Below are 22510 nucleotides of genomic sequence, written 5' to 3' on the forward strand. Positions count from 1 at the left end.
TTCCTCCAATTTTCACATGAATCTAATAGAAATTAGAAAGCAAAGTCTATTTCTCTTCAGTAAAGTAATGTTTGACATATCAGAAGTAATCCGTGTAGAGACAGGGTAAGAGAGACAGGCAGAGGGGGTTGCTTCTCTGACATTTGTTACTAGATAAATCTTCTCTGACTACTAAACTTATAAGGCAATTACTCTCTGTCCTGGCTAGAAATGCTGCATTTTCTAATTCTTCACTATCAAGAACTTGATCATTGTCTTAAAATGTACAAAATGTTATAAAGGACAGGATTTTCTCTATATACTCCATTGCCAATTTAAAGATTTTTACAATTTTACTCCTTAGTGTTCAGATGCTAGTAGGTGGATCTCTGTTTCTGTCCCTCGTGGTGTGGGGAGTTTTTAGATCTTGCCAAGAGTCTTATGAAAAAATAAACTGTCAGGAACCCACTGCTCATTTTTTTGTTTTAACTCTAATAACTGGTTCATTGAATCAAATATGTCATTTACTCATCAAAACAACCTTTAATTATTTTGTTTCAATGAAAATAAATTGGGTCCTGGCTTTGCTGGGTTTGGGTTATAGCTTGCCCATGAGAGAGGCAAGAACCACATGTTCCTGTTCTCTGAGCTACCAGGTGCTCACATGGTCATGTTCACAGCCTGAATTCTCAAAGCATTTGGGAAACCTGAAAAGTACACACAAAACCTGAAAAGCAAACAAGAAAGATTAGCGTTTTTCAACATCCTCCCAGAGAAGGAGGGCAGCACACACTTGAATTTCCCTTTTTACCTTAACAGAAAGAGGCTTGTGCTAGACTCACTGCCCTCTAAGCTGTCTTTAAAGAAATGGGCTTGAACATAGATTTTTCTTTTTGCTTGTGAAGGAATATTCAGTAACAATATTTAAAATATGAGTCCCCTTAAGTCCCAAGAGATGAAAATCTGACAAATGACCCAAGAAGGGGTGTAGCCTCTAAGGGAAACATCTTAGTTTCATTAAAAGCATGCCCTTTGGGGCCGGCCCGTGGCTCACTCGGGAGAGTGCGGTGCTGATAACACCAAGGCCACGGGTTCGGATCCCACATAGGGATGGCCGGTTCGCTCACTGGCTGAGCGTGGTGCTGACAACACCAAGTCAAGGGTTAAGATCCCCTTACCGGTCATCTTTTTTTAAAAAAAAAAAAAAGCATGCCCTTTATTGACAACTGTCTTGGTAAAAATATGATACAGATATTTGTTTTGATGACATTCCCCGCTTATACATAGAAACTGATGAAATGTGATTACTGGCCAATTTGGGGAAAAGGGCATCTTTAAATCAAAGTTAATTATTTGTCCCTGAGTAGCTTCATCTTTAGTCACATAAAATGATGGCTTTAGCACCTGCCATCTATTTCATGTAAATGCTTCAAATGAATGAAGGAGTTTTCCAAGTAATTGTGGGTTGCTAGAGTTTCTATTTTCAGAAATTTCTCTGCCCATTCACTGTACTTATACATAGCATGCTGAGGAAGTGGAGGCTAACAGCTACCAAAATCTAGCATTTTATGACTTTTAACAAATCCCTAATGTGAAAAGTGTTGATGATGGAAGAACTAACATTTTAATAAATAAATAAGGGTTCAAACTAATAAATAAATAACAGTTCAAATGAACTTCCAAATCAGTTCTTCTTGGTGTGGTTCGAGGAACAGGATCCGGGAAGTGGCCCTCTCCAGAGTCATTCTAGGTGATTCTTAGGAATGCTGACATTTGAAAGCTGCGGCCTCTATTCAGCATCCCATGCCCCATGGATCAAATTGCACACAACAGGGAGAAGAAGTCTGCTATCAGGAAAAACCAGGGATACAGACCAAAAAAGCCTACTCTCTCTAGACAAAGGACCAGCAAAGGGGCAACCTAGCAAGATGAAACACTTTTAGACAGAAATCGTCCTACTCCAGCCAAATGCCAAGGGAAACACCATGACCCCAACTTCGCCCCAGCCAGTGAAGGTTGAACAGGGAGCCTAGTCTTCTGCCCTCCCCCAGCACCCTTTCCTGTTCTCACCAGGGTGGTGTCAGAGAAGACAGAGTAGGGACTGGGATGCTCATCATCTCCCAGTATTCCCAGGCAGTAGTGAGGCCCCTCGCCTGCACCCCCATGGCAGGTGCAGACCAGGTAGGGAATCTGAACTTCCATTTCCACCCCTACTTGGAAGGACAAGTCACCCTTTTCAATTTGCACTGATTAGATAGAGGATGCCCAGTAGGGAACTGGAACTTTCACCCCTGCCCAGCAGTAAGGAAGTGATCCCACACCCTTGGGAAAGCAGAGGACACACAGGTAGCCTGTACCCCACCCTGCCCGGCCCTTCTAGTTTACACATGCCTGGTATTCCGTTGCCCATCCTTTTGTTATTAGCCTTTCTGAAACACTTTTTTGAGCATGTCTCTTGAATACAACAGAGTTAGATTTTGCTTTGTGAAACATTCTGAAAATCCTGCTTTTTTAGGAGGTGAATTTAATGACTACTCTGGGTAACACACAAATGCCCCCTCACACAAAATCACTCACTCTCCAGGCTGCTGAAAGTGTTGGTGGCTGACAGTTCTCAGCTCGAGATAGCTGTCTTATCCAAGGTCACAACCTCCAGGCAGCCCTCAATCAAAGACTGGTCAATAGAGGCATATGAAGCTCTGATCACCATGCCTCAATGGGGCATCTCTGAAGGCCAGACCAGCCCCAGGACTCCCTTTTACTGAACGGCTTTAGAGTTCACCAGCTCCCCAGTCTTGCTTCCCTCACCCCTCACAGCGGTTGATCCTGAGTGCACACCCCAGGAAACCTCTTGCACACAAGGCTCTGTGTCAGTCTTTCCCAGGAACTCAGCTTATGACAGTAAGAACCAGGTGTGGCCCAAGGAAGCAGATTCTAAAATGGGATTTTGAAGCTGGCAATAAGGACTCATCACTAGTGGTAAGTGAAACATGAACCTTCCCTGACTGCTGTAGGGGTGTAGGGAAAGCTTCCCTTCCACCCTCTCTGAAGCTTCCCGTACACAACTGACAACAGGTAGATTAATCAGGCGGGAAAGGCGTGCAAATGTATTTAATATGCATAAACACAGAAGCCACATAAAACATGAGACTGAAAGGAGGGCCAGATGGTTGAGACTTAAATACCCTCTTCATAGGGGAGAGGGAGATGGCGGGGGGATGTATGCAATTGTGAGGGATAGTAAATGATTTTCAGGGAAAAGGAATGAGTCCAAAGAACAATGGCCTGGGACAGGCTTCCCCTGAACTCTGGGGTAGGCGGTGGGAAGGTGACGGGCAGAACTTCACTGTGAACAAAGGTCATCTTATTATGCAGATAAAGTCTCCCAGGCCATCTCTCAGATTTACTCTTAGAAGAATGGATGAAAAGTCCTTCTGGGCATAGTAATAACTTCTAGTCTCTTCTCTTCTCTGGTGGTTGATGTTTCCTAGTTATTTGATGAGATTCCTGGGAGAGGGCCTTAAGACAATTTCATTTCTTTTAGACAGAAGTTTCCTTAGTCAAATAAGGTAATTCCAGACAGAGTGCCACCCTGTACTTGGGTGTGGGAGGGGAGAAAGACGAAGTTGGGAAGTTCTGGATTCTGAGGCAGCTTCTAAAGACTTCCTATTTTAGTTCAAAGTGTTCAGCATGCCAAAGTGCCAAACTTTTGGAGTATTATTTTCTGAGACCCAACACTGCTAACACATTCTCTCATTTAATCATTACCACACCCTCAGAGGGATGGTAGCTGCTACCAACACCTATTTTAAATCGTGCAGACCAAGGCTAAAGGTGAACTGGCCAACATCACCCACCAGGGAAGTAGGAAGAACCCAGGGCACCAACTTCAGATCCCGGACCTTTCATCACTTCACTGAAGTTTCACCTAAAGAAAAACAACTTAAATAGTAGCATGCATACTGATAATGCATTGGTATGTCTCAATATCTCCACTACAAAGACATTTTTTATTCATTGTAATATAATTTTACACTCTAGCAAGTCACAATATTTGATAATTTTCTTAGAATTACTTTCATGCCTGATGTGCCTCTGAATATCTGCCACATTCGCCAGTAGAGAACATCCAGTCAGTTCCCCAAGGACAGTAACCAGACCAAACAGTTGTGCATTTTTCAGTACTTGATATGATTTGCCTGTCCTAATAAAATTTTAGGTGTTTTCATGTTAGGTTAAAAATAAACTTTGCAATAGTTTGATTTAAGTTATATGGATGAACATAGAGGAGCATTAACTATATGACTGCTTGGGGAAGTATCTGGAGGATCTACATGGGAATATTAAAAAGAAAATGGGAAAGATCTACTTTGATTTGGAGCTGGAAAATCAATCAGGTCCCAAAGGACTTGTTCTGTGAGGGTGGACAGTCTATCATATTCATGTGTATTTCCTCCAGCATCCTGTATATGTAATACCTGCTTATAGAAGTAAAGAAAAAAGAACACCTTCAGGCATTCAGGAATGTGGTTACTTGTTTGATGCGTGTCAGAACCTGAAACTGTGTTGTCAGGTGACCAGGTAGAGTTTTGTTGTTCATCTAAGATAATTAGATTCAATGTTTGGCACATGTAGTATCAGTTCACATTGGGGTCTTTAGTAATTTTTTTTCAGCCACAGCACATGGCAAAGTGTAAATCAGACCTGGCTATCTCTTGTTAGGATGATTAACCTTAGGCTTTGGTGTTCAATGGTAAATGGGAGGATAAATGTGGTTTGTATCTCATTAACCCAGGAATTGTATGAAATATCCCATTATATAGTCAGGTTCTTCTCTTTGAAGCCCTTTTCTGAGATGCTTAAGGTGAGACTCTGCATTTAAGCAGTAAGGCTTATAAAATCAAGCAGATTGTAGTTCTCTCTCACACACTTTACTTTCAGAAATTATAACTTTTGACATTTCAAAAAGTAGCACATTTGCATCTACAAAATTAAGCATCTAACTCTGAAGACTACGTTTCTTAAGTAAAAATAACCTTTTTCTTTTCACCTAGTATTTGGTTAAAAATTTTATGTTTATGAAAAGAGATGTTTTTAATTCACGTAATATTTTTTTGCCTTTAGGTCCTAAAATGAGAGCTAACTAACATCATCATGCTTATTTATTTCAGTTATCCTGTAATGAAACACACTGACACAGTGACATGAAGGCCTGTGTATCACTTTTTCAGGCACTTCCTAATTTATTCATAACATGTAGCCACGAGGTACCATTTCCTTTGGCATCCGAGAGAAATGTGTCTCATTTAGGGATGAACCTGTCACTTAATAGTCCTGTAGCTTCTGGTATTTATAGTCTGTCCGTTGATTTACAAAATGCCTCACTATGATCGTGGCCACAATCACTACATTCAGAGCAAGGACCATGAATGAAAATAGATGCAGACTATTGAAAGGCTGGTTCTGAGTTTCTTCTGCATGTGTTTGTTGCTGAAATCCTGTAATTGGAAACACAATGAAAATCATTTTTTTAAAAAGTATTAGCATTAAAAAATTTGGTAACATTTATATCTCTGCATACCCTATGAATCATACATATGAATTAGTGCATAATGCATAATGCCAACACAGTATAGAGGAATCGTTATCAAATATTTGGATCAGTTTATGTTTAATTTTAAATTTATTTCTTTCAAATAGTTGACTTAGTTTGGTTTCTTGATGCAACATGAAAAATGTGTGAAATTCAGGCATAATAGTCAGGTTCATTTATTAATGGTCACTATTCCCCATAGTTGTTAAAATACATTTGATTAACTGAAAAATTTTTTGTTTAATTCCTTGAAATAGAAAAAGGATACTTCTCTAATATGTATGATATTTCTATAATAACTTTCATTCACAAATTTTCAACTAATTTCAAACTAGTATATGTAGATATACCATGTAAGCCTTTCAGTAAATGTGTTTATAAAATTGCTGAATTTAATTTTTGTTTGTGTCCTTTTGTTTTTTCAATAGAAATATTTTGTTACAAATAAGAATCATACTCCTAATAATAATAAGTAGATAAAGAGGTCATAGGATTCTTTAATGCCAGGATCATTTGCGCCTAAGATAAATTCTTATAAATAGTTTTTATTTCATTACGCCTTATCTTAACCCGCTTAATTATGGGCTATCCTTGAATATTCACCAATGCCTCTTTCCCACACAACCTGGCAGATCCCAGGTTTCAATCCTTTCAAAAGAAGCAGAGTAGTCCTATGTTAATATAACAAATTCTCTGTTTTTAAAAGACAACTTTTTTTTTCAAATAGGCAAATATGTGAGATGCTGCTTCATTTTGTTTTACTTAGTTATGAATTAGAATGCACTGCTTCTGATTCAGTTATCGGCTATCGTATCTATAGTAAGGAGTCAGGAAGCTAAAGGAAACTATTCTTTTCAGAAATAAGGACATTACACTTATACTCAAAAGCCATACGAATAACGGTGCATTATCAGTGTATCATATACTTACACTGTACACAGTATGCATACTATTAACCGTTGGAAATAAATATTAATTCCGTGTGCTTAAAACTCATAACTTATTCACTAAAACTTCTATTATAAATCTCTAAACTTCACATGCTTAAGAACAACTAGATGTAAGCAGCATTTTATAAGCCATGAGGTGTTCTTAGACCATGAGATATTTTTCTTACCTGAATTTCCATTTGCACTTCGATCCCTTTTCAGACGAATAGGTCCAATGATGGAATCAGTCTTCCACTTGTATGAAGAAATGTCTCGTTTCCTTCTAGAGACACAGCCTTGATTGCAGCGAGACTGATGGTCACTGCTATCACATACCAAAACCTTACACTGCAGATACACAGAGCTCAGACTTCTCAAGAATTTAAAGGCATTAAACTGGAATCTTCCATAGTGTCCAGATAAGGGATACACCTTACAGGTCTCATCTCGACTACATCTGGAACAGAATTTATGAACATGTTTAGAAGGTGCACAGAAGTTCAATCTTTGCAATACTAAAAAGTGATGATACAAAGTTTTTTTTCTGAACTGTCTAAATTTTTTAATCTAAAAATCTCTCTAGAAAGGCAATGTCTTTAGTTCAGACTACAGTGAGCTATGACTATGGATCTGATTCCTGAGTAAGATATTAAGATTCCTTCTAGTTCTAAAATTCCTAGTCCATGTGAATTAATTGGAAAATCTATACCTATGTATCAGGACTCAAACATCTTTTCTTATGTGTTTGTTATTAATGTATCTGTATCACTGATTTAGTTAAAATCCACCAGCTTTTAGGATAAAAAAAGAAAGGAAACTTTTTCTTTCAAAGAACATTGTACTTTTCTCTTTTTAACATACTACATATATTTTACTGATGACATTATGTTCTAAAGATGACACACATGAGATAATCTTCTGAGTTTTTGTTGAAATAGCCAAAATGTAAACAAAGCAAAAATGCAAATAGAGCCTTTTTGTAAAAAAATAAATTTGTTTCCACCAGCAAAAGTCTTGTAAATTCACTTAAAATTCTAGAGGATATAGGCTGTGTCTGTATAAATGTTTTAAGTTAAATTATTTTTTGTAAGTAGTACCCAGTAACTATATTTTATAAAATGATTAATATCATACATCAATTACATCAATACATACCCACTCCTGATTAAGTCATAGGTTGGAGATGCAAAGACAGATGTGGGAGAGGCTTCACAGGTATCAAGAAACACCACCAAATTTGGATCTGAGGTGTGCAGACTGACTTGAACAAAAAGAGTTTGGTTCAAATCCACAAAATATGGTGACTCAAGTAGAGGTTTTTCAAATGAATTAGATTCAAAAAGAGCCATGCTTGTATTATATTTGCCCAGCGCAATTTGACTTTGTATTACATCATCTTCTGTTATATACATTATCTCCACAGTAGAATTGTGTTCCATTTCACACTTCACAATAATCTGCAGTTGTTTCTGACGGGTGATCACTTCAGAAGTTGGGGACACAGTTAAGGTGATTATATTGGTATAAGTAATTGAATGATCTTCTGCCTGCAGAACAAATTGAAAATGAGATCTTGAATGAGACTTCTAGAAAATGTAGAACAAATCACAAACTTACCGTAATGTCCTTCATGTTTAAAATAAGAATAATGTTTTTACCTTCTGTCTTTACAAGGGAAAGATCAAAAAAATCTAACTAGGTTTTGATGAAATACAAGATATAAACATTTTGTGCACAAGTGTTACTGGTAGGCTATTAAACACACAGCACATAGATATTCAAGCTCTCTCCAGTGAGTGTTCAGGGTTTTTTACCTACTGAAAGTTAAACACCCTCCAGTTACCCTGAAAATGAATGCAGCAATTTGGCATTTATGCGTGCACTTATACGTCCATACATACTTATCATGAGTTAAGCAACTGAGATTTCACGGTTGTCTGCTAAAGCAGCAAGCACTACCCTGACTGTATCACCCAACATGTACTTGGCATTTGACAAAATCCAGCTATCAGTGTTTCACTTTACCTTTTTGATTGTACCACATCCATCAAGAGGGATAGAAAATTCCACAACATTTGATAATTTTGGTCTGCAAGTTGGGTCCTTTAGTTGTAAGTTATTCTCATTATAGTTAAATGTCTCTAGGTACAATTTATTTATGATAACTCTCATCTTGTCAGAAGAGCAAATTAAAGATGCTGTCAGGAAAAAAAAAAGGATGATCACGTTTGTGCCAGCTAGGAACTCTGGATCTTGAAGAGCTATATGTGTAAGTGAATATATAAAAAGCCAAAACCCATTTTGCTCTAAATAATCAGAAACCTGAGAGAGCTACGCAGTTGATTAACATTTTACAATATTCACTGTGACCTTGTTTGGGGCTAAAATCAGTAAATGTAATTTTTTAAAATTGTATCTTAGCAGAGGGCATTAAGGGAAACAGCCCATATTTTCTATAGAAATCTTTTTCAGGTTTAGAAGGTCATTAATTTGCTCTTGTATCAAGCAAGGCACAGAACTGATTCTCAAGCTTCAGGTTATGAATATGTTCCCAATATGTGACAGGCTTGCAAAGCAGAAATAGCCACAAGTAGGCAATGAATTAAGGAGAGTTTGTATGTATGCAATCTTCACAAAGCTCAAAATAGCTAAGGAGCATAAAAAATGACTTACTAGTATTGATGTCTTCTGCATAAATTGAAGTATAGGAAGCAGAAAAGCCCCGGTAGGAATTAGCATAATCTGTAGATAATACGACAGTCAAAGAATCTGACGAAGATTCGAAGGTGGGCGTCACAAGGCCACAGACTTGTCCAATCAGGCCAGAATTGGTGGAGGGGCCGTCATAGACAGCAATGAAATCAAATCTGCAGTGGTCGTCTATTTCTAGGCTACAGAATAAGGGCCCCTGGTGAAAACGCTTCTCAAACCGATTCAATTCTATTTTCCAACATCCCAACATCCCACTCTTAAGTGATTAAGGATTTTTCCTTCAGTGGTACCTCAGGTTTATGACAACAAACCTGGGGTTTTGTCAGTCCCTAATGGGATTTCAGAATCTTCAGAAAAATAGTCAACTAAGTTCAATGCAATAGTATCGCTAAGTGTTTTCCTTTCTACATCAATTCTCCGGGATCGCCCATATAGGAGTTGAAAGCTGTAATTGCTCTTCCCCAGGTTCCCCAACTGCCAGATGAGTTCACTGCATTTGCTCCAACAGAAGTGGACTATGCTACTTACAAAATGTCTTTGAAGCTTAATTTTATCTTATAACCTTCGTCCACTTGTATGTGCCACACACAGTAAGCCAGCTCAGGATGTGACCCTGGGTAATTGGGGCTGGTAAAGGATCCTTCCAAAGCATCCAGGTAGCCACCACAGTTTGGAATAGCTGAAAAGGATTTGAAGGTGACCAAAAATGTAAATCAAAATAGAGACTTCTTTTAACTTCTGTGTTGTACATTGAGTTTAGCATGTCTCCCCTGAGTGTAATTCCATCTCTGACTTTGCCATGGGCTGCATATTGAAGTTTTCATCATTCTTTATCACTGAACTTTCTGCCCATTGGTGCAGGGCAAAGAGTGAATCTTTATAATGCTGCCAAACGAATTATATTAAAATGATGCTATGAGATCTGTCCTAGCTGTAGAGATTCTCCATTACCTGCACTGAGCTATAGAAAATAAAGTTATACTCTCAGGATTTTTTTTTGGAGATGTAAAGTGGTTTAGATTGGCTGAAGCATAGGAAGCATGTTAGGTAGTAGCTAGAGGGAAGGCTTGAAAAGGTGGTCTGGGTCAGGCTTGGGAAAACCTTGACTGCTCCACTCTGGAGATTTGTTGGCACCAAGAAATCAGTGGTTTAAGCAGGACAGTGACATGATCAGCTCCGGGCTTTGGAAAGAAAACCAAAATGGAATTTTCCTCATGAATCCACTGGCAGAAGTTCTTGGCATTCTGCTTGAGTCACAATGAAATGTAACTGTGGTGAATGCAGAATATAGCCTCTGACTGCCTGACAGTCTCAGATTCCAGAGGTGAAGCCAGAGATTCTCAACATGTGCTCTCCAGACAATCTTCCTGGTCACAATCAACCTGAAGGACTTGTGAAACATGAAGGTTCTACAGCCCCAACCCAGATCTAATGAATCAGACCAGAGGGAGGTGAGGTCCTTGAATAAGCATTACAAAAGATCTCACGGTTACTATAATTAGGCTGAATGTGGAGAGTCTCTGCTTTGGGCTCTAACACAGTACCCCTCAACAGGCAGCCATCTGATCAGCCCCATTCCTCTGCCTCAGCTTGGTGTTGGTTACAAGGGCAAGTTCATGGGCTCCACCCCAGAACCAACGAATCGGAATCTCTGTGGTGGGGCCCAGAGTCTGTGATTTAACAAGCTTTCTGGTGATTCTTATGCACACTGGAATTAGAGAACTCCTGCTCTCCCAGATAGAGAAGTCTCTGAGGGAATAGACTGAGACTCGAGATTACAAGAAGCCAGGCAGGAGAGTGGGTAACCTGTGCTTGCAGGAGATGTGGGTAAAGGATGTGTAAATGAAGACTTACAGGTGTCTGAAAAGAAGTAGTAGAAGATAAAGACAGTTCTTTCAATTATTGCAGAGTCAGTGATGATTTGCAACGTCAATGTACTGGATGATGATTCAAATACAGGAACATAATCATTTTGACTACAGATTTTCCCTAGCAGAGGCCCATTGGTAGAGGTTCCATCAAAGACTTTAATGTTTTCGCTCTCACAGCTTCCGTCTGGATCCAGCCTGTGGACAGAACATACCAGTAGCTGGAGAAAAGCCACCAGCAAAGAGGGTTTTGCAGGGCAGTGTCAACTGCTCACATTGGCATGGCAATGTACAAATCAGTGGCACAACTGTTTTCATTTAAACCTCTCCAAGACCAATCGCCACTCACCAACTTCAACATCAAACCACACACTATCAACCTTAATGGGTTCAGAGAGGTGACCTGCTTTACCTACATCTTATATCAAGTAAATGGAATGATGAAGATGGGCCAGAATCCAGGACTCCTTTCCCTCCACCTATTTCCATCTCTCCTGTTCCCCATGTCCATGTGACTCTTTGCATAGAATCTTCTTATTTAGAATTGATCCCCATTGACTTTTGATATCCGAGGCTACTGAAAGGTGAAGCAACTCTTCTTCCTCCACGGCCACATACTCTCCCAAACTAAAGCAAACATCAGCATCTCCCTAGTTGCCCCTTCCTTTTCCCGCATCACCACTTCCTCATTCTGAGGGATAGTCCCATGCCCTGAACTGGACAGGGCATGCTGGGATTTTTGTTTTCTGCCCATTTTGACACTGTCTCTACAAATTCCCTCAGAGGACATATGTCCATAATGATTAAAAGAAAAAACACAAGGTAGAGAAATCTGAATTCGCCTTTCACCTTAGTCACTTACCTGCTACGTAACTTTGCACAAGTGATTCAACCTTTCTTAATCTCAGTTTTCTCTTCCCCTCTCTCCTTAAATAGCAAGAATAGTGTATATGTGAAATAAACCAGATGCAAAAAGACAAATACCACATGTTTTCACTCATATGCAAATCTGAAAAAGTTGATCTCATGGAAGTAGTGAATAGAACAGTGGTCACCAGAGACTGAGGAGGGGGTGGGGGAGGGAGGGATGGAGAGAGGAGGATCAATGGATACAAAGTCATAATTAAAAAGGAAGAATAGTTCTGATGTCCTATTGCACAGTTGGGTAACCATAGTCAACAGCAAGGTATGTATATCTCAAAATAGCTAGAAGAGAGGATTTTGTATCTTCCCACCACAAAGAAAAACGTTTGAGGTGACGATATGCTAATTACTCTCATTTGATCATTACACAATGTATACATGTATCAAAGCATCACATTGTACCCCATAAATATGTACACTTATTAGATGTTAATTAAAATTTTCTTAAAAGACTAAGAAAAAAAGAATAGTGTATATGTCTCATAATAACATACCATTCCAAAAAAAAAAAATACCATTCCACAAAATTTAAAAAGCATCCTTCTATTTTGTTTCTTTGAGGGATAAAAGGAAGCCAATTCCAACTTCAGTGGTATACAGTCATGGTTCTCAAAGTGTGGTATCTGATACCAGCAGTGTCAGCATCACCTGGAAATTTGTTACCTATGCAAATTTCCAGGTCCCACCCACTCCATCTAAATGAGATAGTAGAGACTCTGGGGCCAAGCAGTTGTGCTTGAACAAGCCCTCCATGTGCTTCTGCTGTATGATCAAGTTTGAGAATCACTAGAGTAGGGTAAGAATATGGGCTCTGGAGCCAGGCTGCTTAGATTCAGTTCCTCTCCCACTTTTATTACTATGTGATCTTGGACCTCTTCGGCGACTTCTCTGGGCTTTCTTATCACTGCATGGTGATTAGATTGCATCTACCCCAGAGGGTTGTTGTGAGGATCAAGTGGGGCAGATCTCATGAAGTGCTGAGAGGATCTCTACAGGGCAGAGCTGTGTTCTCAGCTTCACCTCACACTGTGATTGCCTGGGCACTTGTAAAAAATATGTGTGAATGTATGTTTATTTCAAAATAAAAAGTTTAAAATAAAAAAAAACTGATGCCTGGGTCCTACTCTCAGGGATTGTGATCTAACTACATGGGGTACAGCTTAAGAATCTGGGTTTTTGAAAGCTCCCCTGCTGATTCTAAAGCATGGTAAAGTTTGGAACCACAAGTTTAGTGTTTTAAGGCCCAGAATCTGGAACTAGACTTGCTGGGTACCAACCCTAGTCATTCCACTCACTAGCTGCATGACCTCAGACAAGTTCTCAACCTCGCTCTGTCTGTAATAGTAGCACTGGCCTGGCAGGACCTCTGTGAGCCAGTGTTGGGCACTCAGTCATCATCAGTGACTATCAGCCATTGCCATCACCATCATCATCGTTCACCATCATCATCATTATTATCATCATTATCACCACCATCATCACCATCATCTTCACCAGCACCATCACTGTAATTTATCATTATCATCATCACGATCACGGTGGTTGTGGAGATAGAGGTTGCGGAGACTGATTATTACCACCTATAGCAGCAGGTGAATTCTTACCATAGAGACCAAACCACTCTCCTCCACGTGCCCCCCACCACCCCGCCCCTGCCCCAATGTGGCCAGAGAGCTCAACTACCCTTGTTGGGAAACTGAAGCATCTACTTACTGGATATGGGAAAAGATGATTCTGGTGCTTTTATTTTCTGGTCTTTCTATTGTCCAGGTGCAGTTCTCACTGGGATTGAGCTGCAAGATCATGGCATTGTGGGTCTCTCCCATATTGGCCCCTCCCAGACTGGCCTTGCAGCTTGAATTGCCTGGTAGAGATCACAGTAGCTGTCACTGAGAAGAGTCAGCAGCCCCTGCCCTCTTTCCCAGTGACTGGGAATATACTTCTCACAAGCATGCAGCTAATCATGAATGTCATTCCACTTACTCCAAAGTAAGCCACAAGCAAGTGATTTCTCCTTCTTGGAACCCTTGTGGAAAAAGTATTATTATCTCTCTACATATGGTTTATAAAAGAGAATATTAGAGTCTGAAGAAAGTTTTAAAAAGAAGCTTTATATCTAGAATGTTTAAAGAATTCTCACAATCCAATAATTAAAAGACACCCCAATTAAAAAAGGACAAAGGACCAGCATCAACATTTTTTCAAAGATCTATAAATAGGCAATAAACACATGAAGAGATACTCAGCATCATTAGTCATCAGGGAAATGCAAATCAATACCAGAATGAGATACCAATCCATACCCACTAGGATGGCTAGACTCAAAACCAGAAAATAACAAGTGTGGCCAAGGATGTAGAGAAACTGAAATCTTTATACACAGTTCATAGATTGTAAGTGGTGCAGGTGCTGTGAAAAACAGTCTAAAAGCTCCTCAAAAGATCAAGCACAGAATTACCATAACCCAGCAGTTCTACCCTTAAGCATATGCCCCAAAGAAATGAAAACATATGTCCACATAAAACCTTGTACACTAATGTTCACAGCAACATTAGTCATAACAGGTCCAATGTTCCTCAACTGGTGAATGAATAAATAAAATTTAGTATATCCATACAATAAAACATTACTCAGCAATAAAAAGGAATGAAGTACTAACACAAGTTACAAAATAGATGAACCTTGAAAACACAGTATGCTAAGTGAAAGACCACATTTTGCATGATTTCCTTTATATTAAATGTTCAGAATACATAAATCTGTAGGGATGGAAAGTGGATTAGTGGTTTCCTTAGGTGGGGACACTGGGGGAAATGGAAAGTAACTGCAAATGGGTACAGAGTTTCTTTTTGGGATGATGAAAATGTTCTAGAATTAGTGGTGATAGTTGCACAATTCTGTGTATATACTAAAAAATACTAAATTGTTTGCTTTAAAAGGGTGGATTCTATGGTATATAAATTATATCTCAATAAAGCTGTTATCACAGGAGGAAGAAAAGGAGGAGGAGGAGGGGAAATAATTGAACGTGAACAAAAAAATCAAATTTGTAATAAAACCTAATGGTCAAAAACTCCACTTACATAGAAACAATGCTTTTCTTTTTGTTTTATCTGTGAGTGATGAGTACTAGTGTCCCTACAACAATAGTCTTTTATTTTTCCCCTAACAATAATTATTATGTTTATTAGTAAAAAAATCACAAAGCAAAGACAAAGAAAAAAGTACCATGACATAAATCCATCCACCCAGAAACAATCATCATTAAAAACTTTCTGTAAATACTTCCACACCTTTTCTTCCCTCTTCTCTTCTATTTCCAGATTTTTTAAATGCTCAAATGTATAAGTTTTAAACATGAACGTCATATATTACGTCAAATATTCACAAATTTCAGATTGTTTTTTCTCTTAAAGTATATCATGGACGTCTTGCTTATAGATCGGTGTCATTTTTTTGAAAGTTGCCAAGAAGTGTTCCTTTGCATGCATTTACTATAACAAAATAAATGATGAAAACATGTTTTGACAGTCATGCAAATTCACATACTTGTACATATATCCTTATGCACTTTTATGATTATTTCCTAAAGATAAATTCTTAGTAGTATAATTACCTGGTAAAATTCTGTATGCTTTTTATATTTTTATGTGCATTGTCATATGAGCCTGGATAAAACTAGTACTAATTCAAAATCCCACCAAGAACATTACAGTAAAATTTTCCCTGTAATGGGGCCAACAACAGATATAAAAACTTTCAAAATTTTTGGAAGAGGCCTCTTGAAAGGAAATCTTCCCTGTTTTCTTAAAAAATCGAATTTAATTTTCTTACCTACATCCTCAGTCGAATTAAACTCTACAAAGCATATTGCGATCAAAAGGGCCAAAGGAAGGAGACTTCTCACAACCTCCATCTTTGTAAGAGGCTGGGTGGCCTTAGGGGCGAGCAGGCTTTTATACCTCTCTGTGTTTGAGGACTGCCTGGTTTCACAAGCTTCCTGGCTACCTCCAGTGAAACGTGTCAGTTCAAGCCTCCCAAGAGGCAGATTAATGTGAGAATACAGCAGCTGTGTCGGTGGTTTGTTATCAGCAATCCCCAACAGTGAGTGTTCCCTGTCCCCAGCTCATTCTTGGAAGCTTTGTACCCAGCGAGAGCTCTCCCTGGGGGATCTCCAGCAGCTGGCATACAGTAGGCGCTGAGTAATTCCTCACAGAACTGACTTGGAGTTGTGCCTTTGCCCGGTTCATCCTGATCATGAATGGGCAGCATCATTGACACTTAAGCCTTCACTGCTGTTCTGCAAGAATGGAAGCCATTGGGGGTCATCATAGGATCAGCAGGGTGAAAGGTTGGCACTTGAGCAAACTCTGGGTCCATCTAGGTCACTCAGATGCCCTGCCAGGGGGCTGATCCTGAGGGGGCAGAGGATGGGGAAGAAAATGAAAGTGCAGGTCTAGGTGTGCTGCAAAAATTTCTAGTGGGTTATGTTTGGAGAAGCAGGTGGATTAAAGTCCCTCAGGTGCTGTGTTTGCAACTGAGAGAAAGAAATCCTGGTGTCCACAATGAGACAAAGAACAGCAAGTGTGTGGGGAGGTGGAGCGGGGAGAGACTGCCTTCTTTTCATTCATTCATTCATTCATTCATTCATTCATTCATTCATTCAGCAAATAGTCTTTACTTACTGTACTAGGGCCCAGAGAACACAGAAATGAATGAAAAACAGTCCTGGCCTCATAGAACTTGTATTCCAAGTGGGAAGATAGACAACAAAAATGAAAAATTCAAATAGTGAGAGGCGCAGTGAATATAATTAAACATGGTGAGGGGACAGAAAGCAGCTGCCTTGAGGGGGAAATGCAATATTAGAGTGGGAGAGAAGGCATCTTGAGAAGAAAAATCTGAGCAAAGACAGAAAGATTAGAGGGAGGCATTCATGTACGATCTGGGCTTAGGGGGTTGCATTTTGGTCAAAAGAAAGGGCAAGTACAAAGGCCCTGAGGCAGGAACCAGCTGGGCACATCTACAGAAATAGAAGGGAAGGCAGAGCAGAGTGATTGGATGTGAGTGCAAGGGAGCGAGGTGAGAGGTGAGGACAGAAAAGAGAGCAGGTAGGGCCGGCGGTGGCGCACTGCTACAGTGCGCTGCTTGGGAGTGCTTCGGCGCTCCCGCCGAGGGTTCGGATCCCACGTACAGACCGGCGGCCGCTCACTGGCTGAGCGAGGCGCGGGAGCAACACCAAGGGTTGTGATCCCGTTGCTGGTCCCGGTCCGGTACAGGCGCGACACTGAGGGTTGCGGTCCGTTGCCAGTCATGAAAAAAGACAAAAAAGGAAAAAAAAAAAAAAAAAGAAAAAGAAAAGAGAGCAGGTAGTGGTCACATGCTGAAGGTTCTGTAGGGCAGAGGAGGAGTTTGGATTTTAGTCTAAGTTCAGTTGGAACTTTCTGAGTGGAGAATGACATGCCTGACTAATTCTTAGAGAAACTGCTGAGCAGCTCTGTGGAGGTCTGAGGTCGGTGTAGGCTGGTCCTCCTGGGTTGAGGTCTTCCTGGTCACCCTCAACCCTTCCACCTTACTCTGTGCTACAGCCCAGGACCCTCACTAGGCTCTAGGACAATGGGCTTTCTGGGGAAGGGCACGGTCCTAGACTGTGACCCAAGGGGTCTTATTCCTAGTTGGATCAGGTGTTGGGCTCCCCTGCAGTGGCAAGGACAGCACCTGTGATGCTTGGAAATGGTGCTCACGAGGAGCCTGGACACCCACCAAGGTCCCTGCACAGTTCTGCTTGGTTCCTGTCCACTCAGGCTGGCTGTGGAGGGGACAGAACTGGGTGTCCTCTGCAAAAGTTAGCAGGGCCATGTGTTTGTGGTGGGAACTTTCTGGTTACAAAGGGTTGTGCACTGTCAGCTGGGTCCACAAATACCCACCCCGACCTGGGCTTTCCCTCTGAGACCCTACCCCTCTCCTATGGCCGGGATCTCCTACCTCCCTGAGCCCTCACCACTGAGTGTGAGAACTTCCTGATCACCCACTGGGAGGGGGCTTGGTGAAGGGAAAGAAGCCCGGGTTCCAGTCAGGAGAGAAGCGAGCTTCAGGCCCCTGGCAACTTCCTGCCGACCACAGGGTGCTGTGAGGGGTTCTCATCTCACTGAATCCTCCCTGTCACCAATGCAAGTCCCCACTTTCATCTAGGAAACGGGCTAAGAGAGGTTGAGGGACTTCGCCAGGTGAAGGCAGACCCGGGACATGAGCCGAGTTTATCCGGCTCTAAATACAGCCCCTGGCAAGGGATGGAGACAGTGTTCGGGGAACTCCAGGGGGACAGGCCACTTCCAGCTGGAGGGTCTCAGGGCAGCCTCCAGAAAAGACATGACCCTGACTGGGCCTCTTCAAACGTGCGAGGGCTCGGGGTGCTCAGCCTCCAGGGAGGCGCTCGGCCACCCGAGGCTGCCCCACACAGCCCACCCCGTTGCTTGTCTCCACCGCTGACGCCCTGAATGTGCCCGCCACAGCCCAACCCTCTGCCCAGTGATGGGGGCTCAGCCAGCAGGTGGCATCTCCCATGGTTCACTCCCCATCCCTGGATCAAGCAGCCCTTGCCCTCATTTGCTATTCCTGCTATCCCTTCCCACACCATTTTAGTAGTTCCCTGTTGCTAGTGAAGAATTCCTTATATTAAGTATATACGTGATGCTCACAAGCAAGAGTTTTGCTGATAAGTACAAACATGGTTACACATGCGGAGTCTGTGCTTAGAAAGGGGTTCCAGGTGGCTCAGCGGCAGGAGCTCGAACAGAAGGGAGCTGGTGGGCAGCAGGGGCGAGGGACATGTTCTATTGCTGTCTCTGTGGTCAAGCGAGTCTGGCCTTCTGCCTTCGACTGGAGGTTGCTGTTACCCTTGAAGACATCAACAGCTGAATCAGCACAAATCAGTGTGAATGTGATCCAAGAAGGAGTCATCCTGCTTCTGAAGATTTGGGGGATGGCAGCAGGAGGAATCTCAGGTTTCCTAAATGTCCTTTTGAGGCGACTGAGCTTAACCCCATCTTTACACAGGTCAGACAACTTTAATCCACAGATGTCCCGCCTGGCTCTTCTCACTGTCTCTGGATGAATGGAGTCCCCTCAGGACAATATAACACAATTGTCTGCATGGAGGACCTGGATGAAAGTGAAGGAAGCCCTCGGAAGAAGAGCTGAATGAACTGCCACAGCTTGGCAAGTTTAGCTTGGGATGAAGTTGGAAATGCCATAAGATCAATGGACATTTTCCTTCTGGGGCTGGAGATGTGCTGGATGTTTTTACTTTCTACTCTAAGTCTCCTTCTCCTATTGCAATTCATATCACAAGCTAGTTGCCCCAAGTCCCACAGTGGGTAACACATATATTTAAATGAGGGATATTTTAACTAACAACAACAAAAAAACCAGAGGCAGAGAAAATTATTTTCAATGTTACACATTTATTCAAAAGTACATAAAACATGGTGCATTATATAATGTAAACACTCTAGAATTTGACTTGAATAATAAAACATTCTACTAATAAAGAAATATTGCTAATAAAGATTTTTGTGCCCCCATTCCTAAGTATGTATGTATGAAATATTGCTAATAAAGATTTTTGTGCCCCCATTCCTAAGAGTCCGTCATGTATGTCACAAAAGCAAGACAGCAGGGAATCAAAATCTGCATACATTCTACATTCATCACAGCACTGGAGGGCACGGCAAGACTCAGTGGGGATGGCTTTGCACTGGGTAACTTTGGCCAAGGAAACCTCGTCCTGCATGACCTCACATGGATTATTATTTACAGCCACAGCATCAGGTTTCTCAGCAGCTCTTAAGAAAAGACATACACAAAGCATGGGCTTAGAATTTTTCTAATTGTTTATTATACTTGTCAGGGGTATCTGAGATAGTGATATAGCCAATGAAACATATGACACCAGCCCTAGATTAAAGTTCTCTGCCCCTGTCCCAAGTTCCTCTCTAATCCCTTCCTGTCCTACGAATGCTCTAATTGTAAAATGAGGTTACAAAAGTAAAGTAGAGTGAACGGCAAGCAGGGATCACCTAGCTGGTCACTGCAGGCCCTTGAGATGCAGGAATGATGGGAAAAGTGCTACAGTTGGCTGTACCCTGGGCTCTGGGAGTTAGATTTGCCATCTAACTCCCTAGAATGGGGAAACAACTGCTGCTGACAACCAACCCCTCCCACATTTGATCATCTCATCTGACCTACACTCCTTAGTCAGCTGTCCCAGAGTCCTATACTATAGGCCCACCTCACTGTCCCTATGGACACCAGCAATGAATGAGGGATCACCCTGAGACCTTCTAACTCAGGCAAAAGGAGACCAATCTAGACTGTCCTCTGCACAAGTACAAGGCTTATTCATGCAGCATGCTCTGCATTCTATAGTACCCAGATACAGGGAGGCTCAGCCAAGGTGCTGAGTTAAATGCCTGATATAAACTCTGTAAGGTCAAGTGACAGCAAAGCAGTGCTAGCACACAGAGCCCCCAGGCTGAAAACTTTCTACATATGAGCTCACAAGCTCAAGCCAGAGGAAAAAGGTCTACATCAACCTGCCTTTGCCTTTTCAAACCTGTCTGTTGCTCCTGACCTCACCCAGGATGTGGCCGCAGCAGCAAGGAATGACCCTGCTCAAGCAGAGGGCCCCAGATATCCCACTGAAGTGGATGCTGTTCACTCCTACCCATGTGACTCACTTGAATGCCTTGGATACTTTGAAGTAAAGACAGACGATAGTACATATCAGTACGAGCACGGCCACCAGGATACTGCCACCAATGATGAGCATAATTGCCGTCTGGATGTCAAAAGACTTAGATTTACCTAGGCAGAGAAGTACAGGCAAACAGTGAATGTGGCTTCCCTCCCCACACAGCCACTTAACAAGCCTAACATGCTTCCTTCAGTGGAAGAACAACAAACCCAAACCAGAAATCTTTTTGCATGTACAACAGAAACGGTCTTCCCAGGGAGGCATAGAATCCTAAGTTGGCCCAGTGATGGGGTGAAAGGTTTATTTGTCGATGAAAGGAACTGAAATGCAAAATCCAGAGAGAAGGATATTAGAAGGACAGACACTGGGAAGAATCTTACCTTTCACAGGCAATAATGTACAGCTGTAAATAATAAACAGACCCTCACTGGAGCTGATGGTTTTTCTCCCAAACTCGTGGGCCTCCTGACCTCTGTGTCAGAAATGACCCCTTGCTGTACATCAGGCTCAAAGATATCCTATGGGAATGACTTTTTCGAAATGTTATTGCTCAACAATACTGAGAATATGCAAATCCATTTTGTAAAGGATGTGTGTTTTAGGGAAAAAAAAGTTTTCAATTCTTCCACTGACAACTGCCATTTTTCCTCCTAAATCCTTCCAGGAAATCCAATTTGGATTAAGCAATTTGTTAAATCTAACTCTCTGAAACTTGGAAAAAGTGAGCCCCAAGGCATACTTACTAACTTCTAACTCTTCAAGGCTGGATGAAAGCCAACAGTAAAAAAAAAATTACAATTAAAATAAACTTTTGGGAAAAGAACATCTTATCAGGAATTTCTCAACCCTTTACTCTGAGAAAGAAAATTCTAATTATGAAGATCCAAAGTTGAAGATCTCTCTTTCAGCAGCACAGTCTTCCACCAGAGCTAGCAGAATGGACAGCCACTGTCCAGCTGCAACATCTATGCCAGCCAGGACACAGGCTGTGTGACATCAACTCTCTGGATACCAGCTATCTTTCACGGAGTTCTGAATTCCATTCCATTTTCAGATATATTTCAGCACCAATGGAAATAGAAATGCCCAAATACTATCTTAAATCATGTCATTCTGTCTCCCAAGTTTTGTTTCCATCAGAGAAACTTAAGATGTAACTATTACTCAAAAGCAAATTTGGGATTTCAATAAAATAAAAGGACATTAATGTGGGGAGGCTAATGTCTAAAAATACTTGCATATCTACAAGTTCAATTATAGAAGACAGGTTAAATTTTATGTTTTAGCCACACAATGAAATAACATGTAGCCATTTAACAGGACTCACTGTTAAACCTGAATATAGGTTCACTGATGTCATATCATACTTTTTGGTTAAGACAAAAAGATTCAAAAAAGTAATTTGAATAGGATACCTGTTCTACTCAGGTTTCTCTGATTTCAAGGTACTACTACCCAGCAAAGCCAGCTAAATTAAATAAGGGAATTATTTTAACTACAATGGGTTATTCCATGTTGCTTTGGACAAAACCTGGGTAAGGCCAAGAACAGCAGGAGAGATGTCAGCAAAAATGGTAGCATACGAACCTACAAAAATTCTGTTCTCCATAAAAGCAATAAAAAATCTAGCAAAAATTTTTCAGAATAAACTTTTTCAGAACTCTGGAAAATAAAGGCTTGCAAGTATTGCAGAAAGCATTTATTCAAGAGAAACAACTGAACCAGCATGAACAGCAAGCCCTGTGGCACT

The 22510-nt window shown here is 41.0% G+C and overlaps 2 protein-coding genes across 2 annotated transcripts; both read right to left on the minus strand.

The window, feature by feature from the left end:
* Positions 1 to 5184: 5184 nt before the first annotated feature.
* CUZD1 (CUB and zona pellucida-like domains 1) lies at positions 5185 to 13865 on the minus strand. The gene is made up of 8 exons (XM_008571115.1): positions 13719 to 13865; positions 11068 to 11279; positions 9742 to 9892; positions 9175 to 9392; positions 8527 to 8699; positions 7657 to 8048; positions 6690 to 6958; positions 5185 to 5477 (listed from the first exon to the last, which is right to left on the minus strand). Exons 1-8 carry the CDS (start codon positions 13829 to 13831, stop codon positions 5305 to 5307), a joined length of 1701 nt encoding a protein of 566 aa, XP_008569337.1. The 5' UTR covers positions 13832 to 13865; the 3' UTR covers positions 5185 to 5304.
* Positions 13866 to 16260: 2395 nt separating this feature from the next.
* On the minus strand, positions 16261 to 20859 carry LOC103589215 (protein FAM24B-like). The gene is made up of 3 exons (XM_008571123.1): positions 20744 to 20859; positions 19636 to 19849; positions 16261 to 16305 (listed from the first exon to the last, which is right to left on the minus strand). Exons 1-3 carry the CDS (start codon positions 20833 to 20835, stop codon positions 16261 to 16263), a joined length of 351 nt encoding a protein of 116 aa, XP_008569345.1. The 5' UTR covers positions 20836 to 20859.
* Between the last annotated feature and the right edge of the window lie 1651 nt (positions 20860 to 22510).

The sequence above is a fragment of the Galeopterus variegatus genome, unplaced genomic scaffold (assembly GCF_000696425.1).
Source record: "Galeopterus variegatus unplaced genomic scaffold, G_variegatus-3.0.2 Scaffold661, whole genome shotgun sequence".
Classification (NCBI taxonomy): domain Eukaryota; kingdom Metazoa; phylum Chordata; class Mammalia; order Dermoptera; family Cynocephalidae; genus Galeopterus; species Galeopterus variegatus.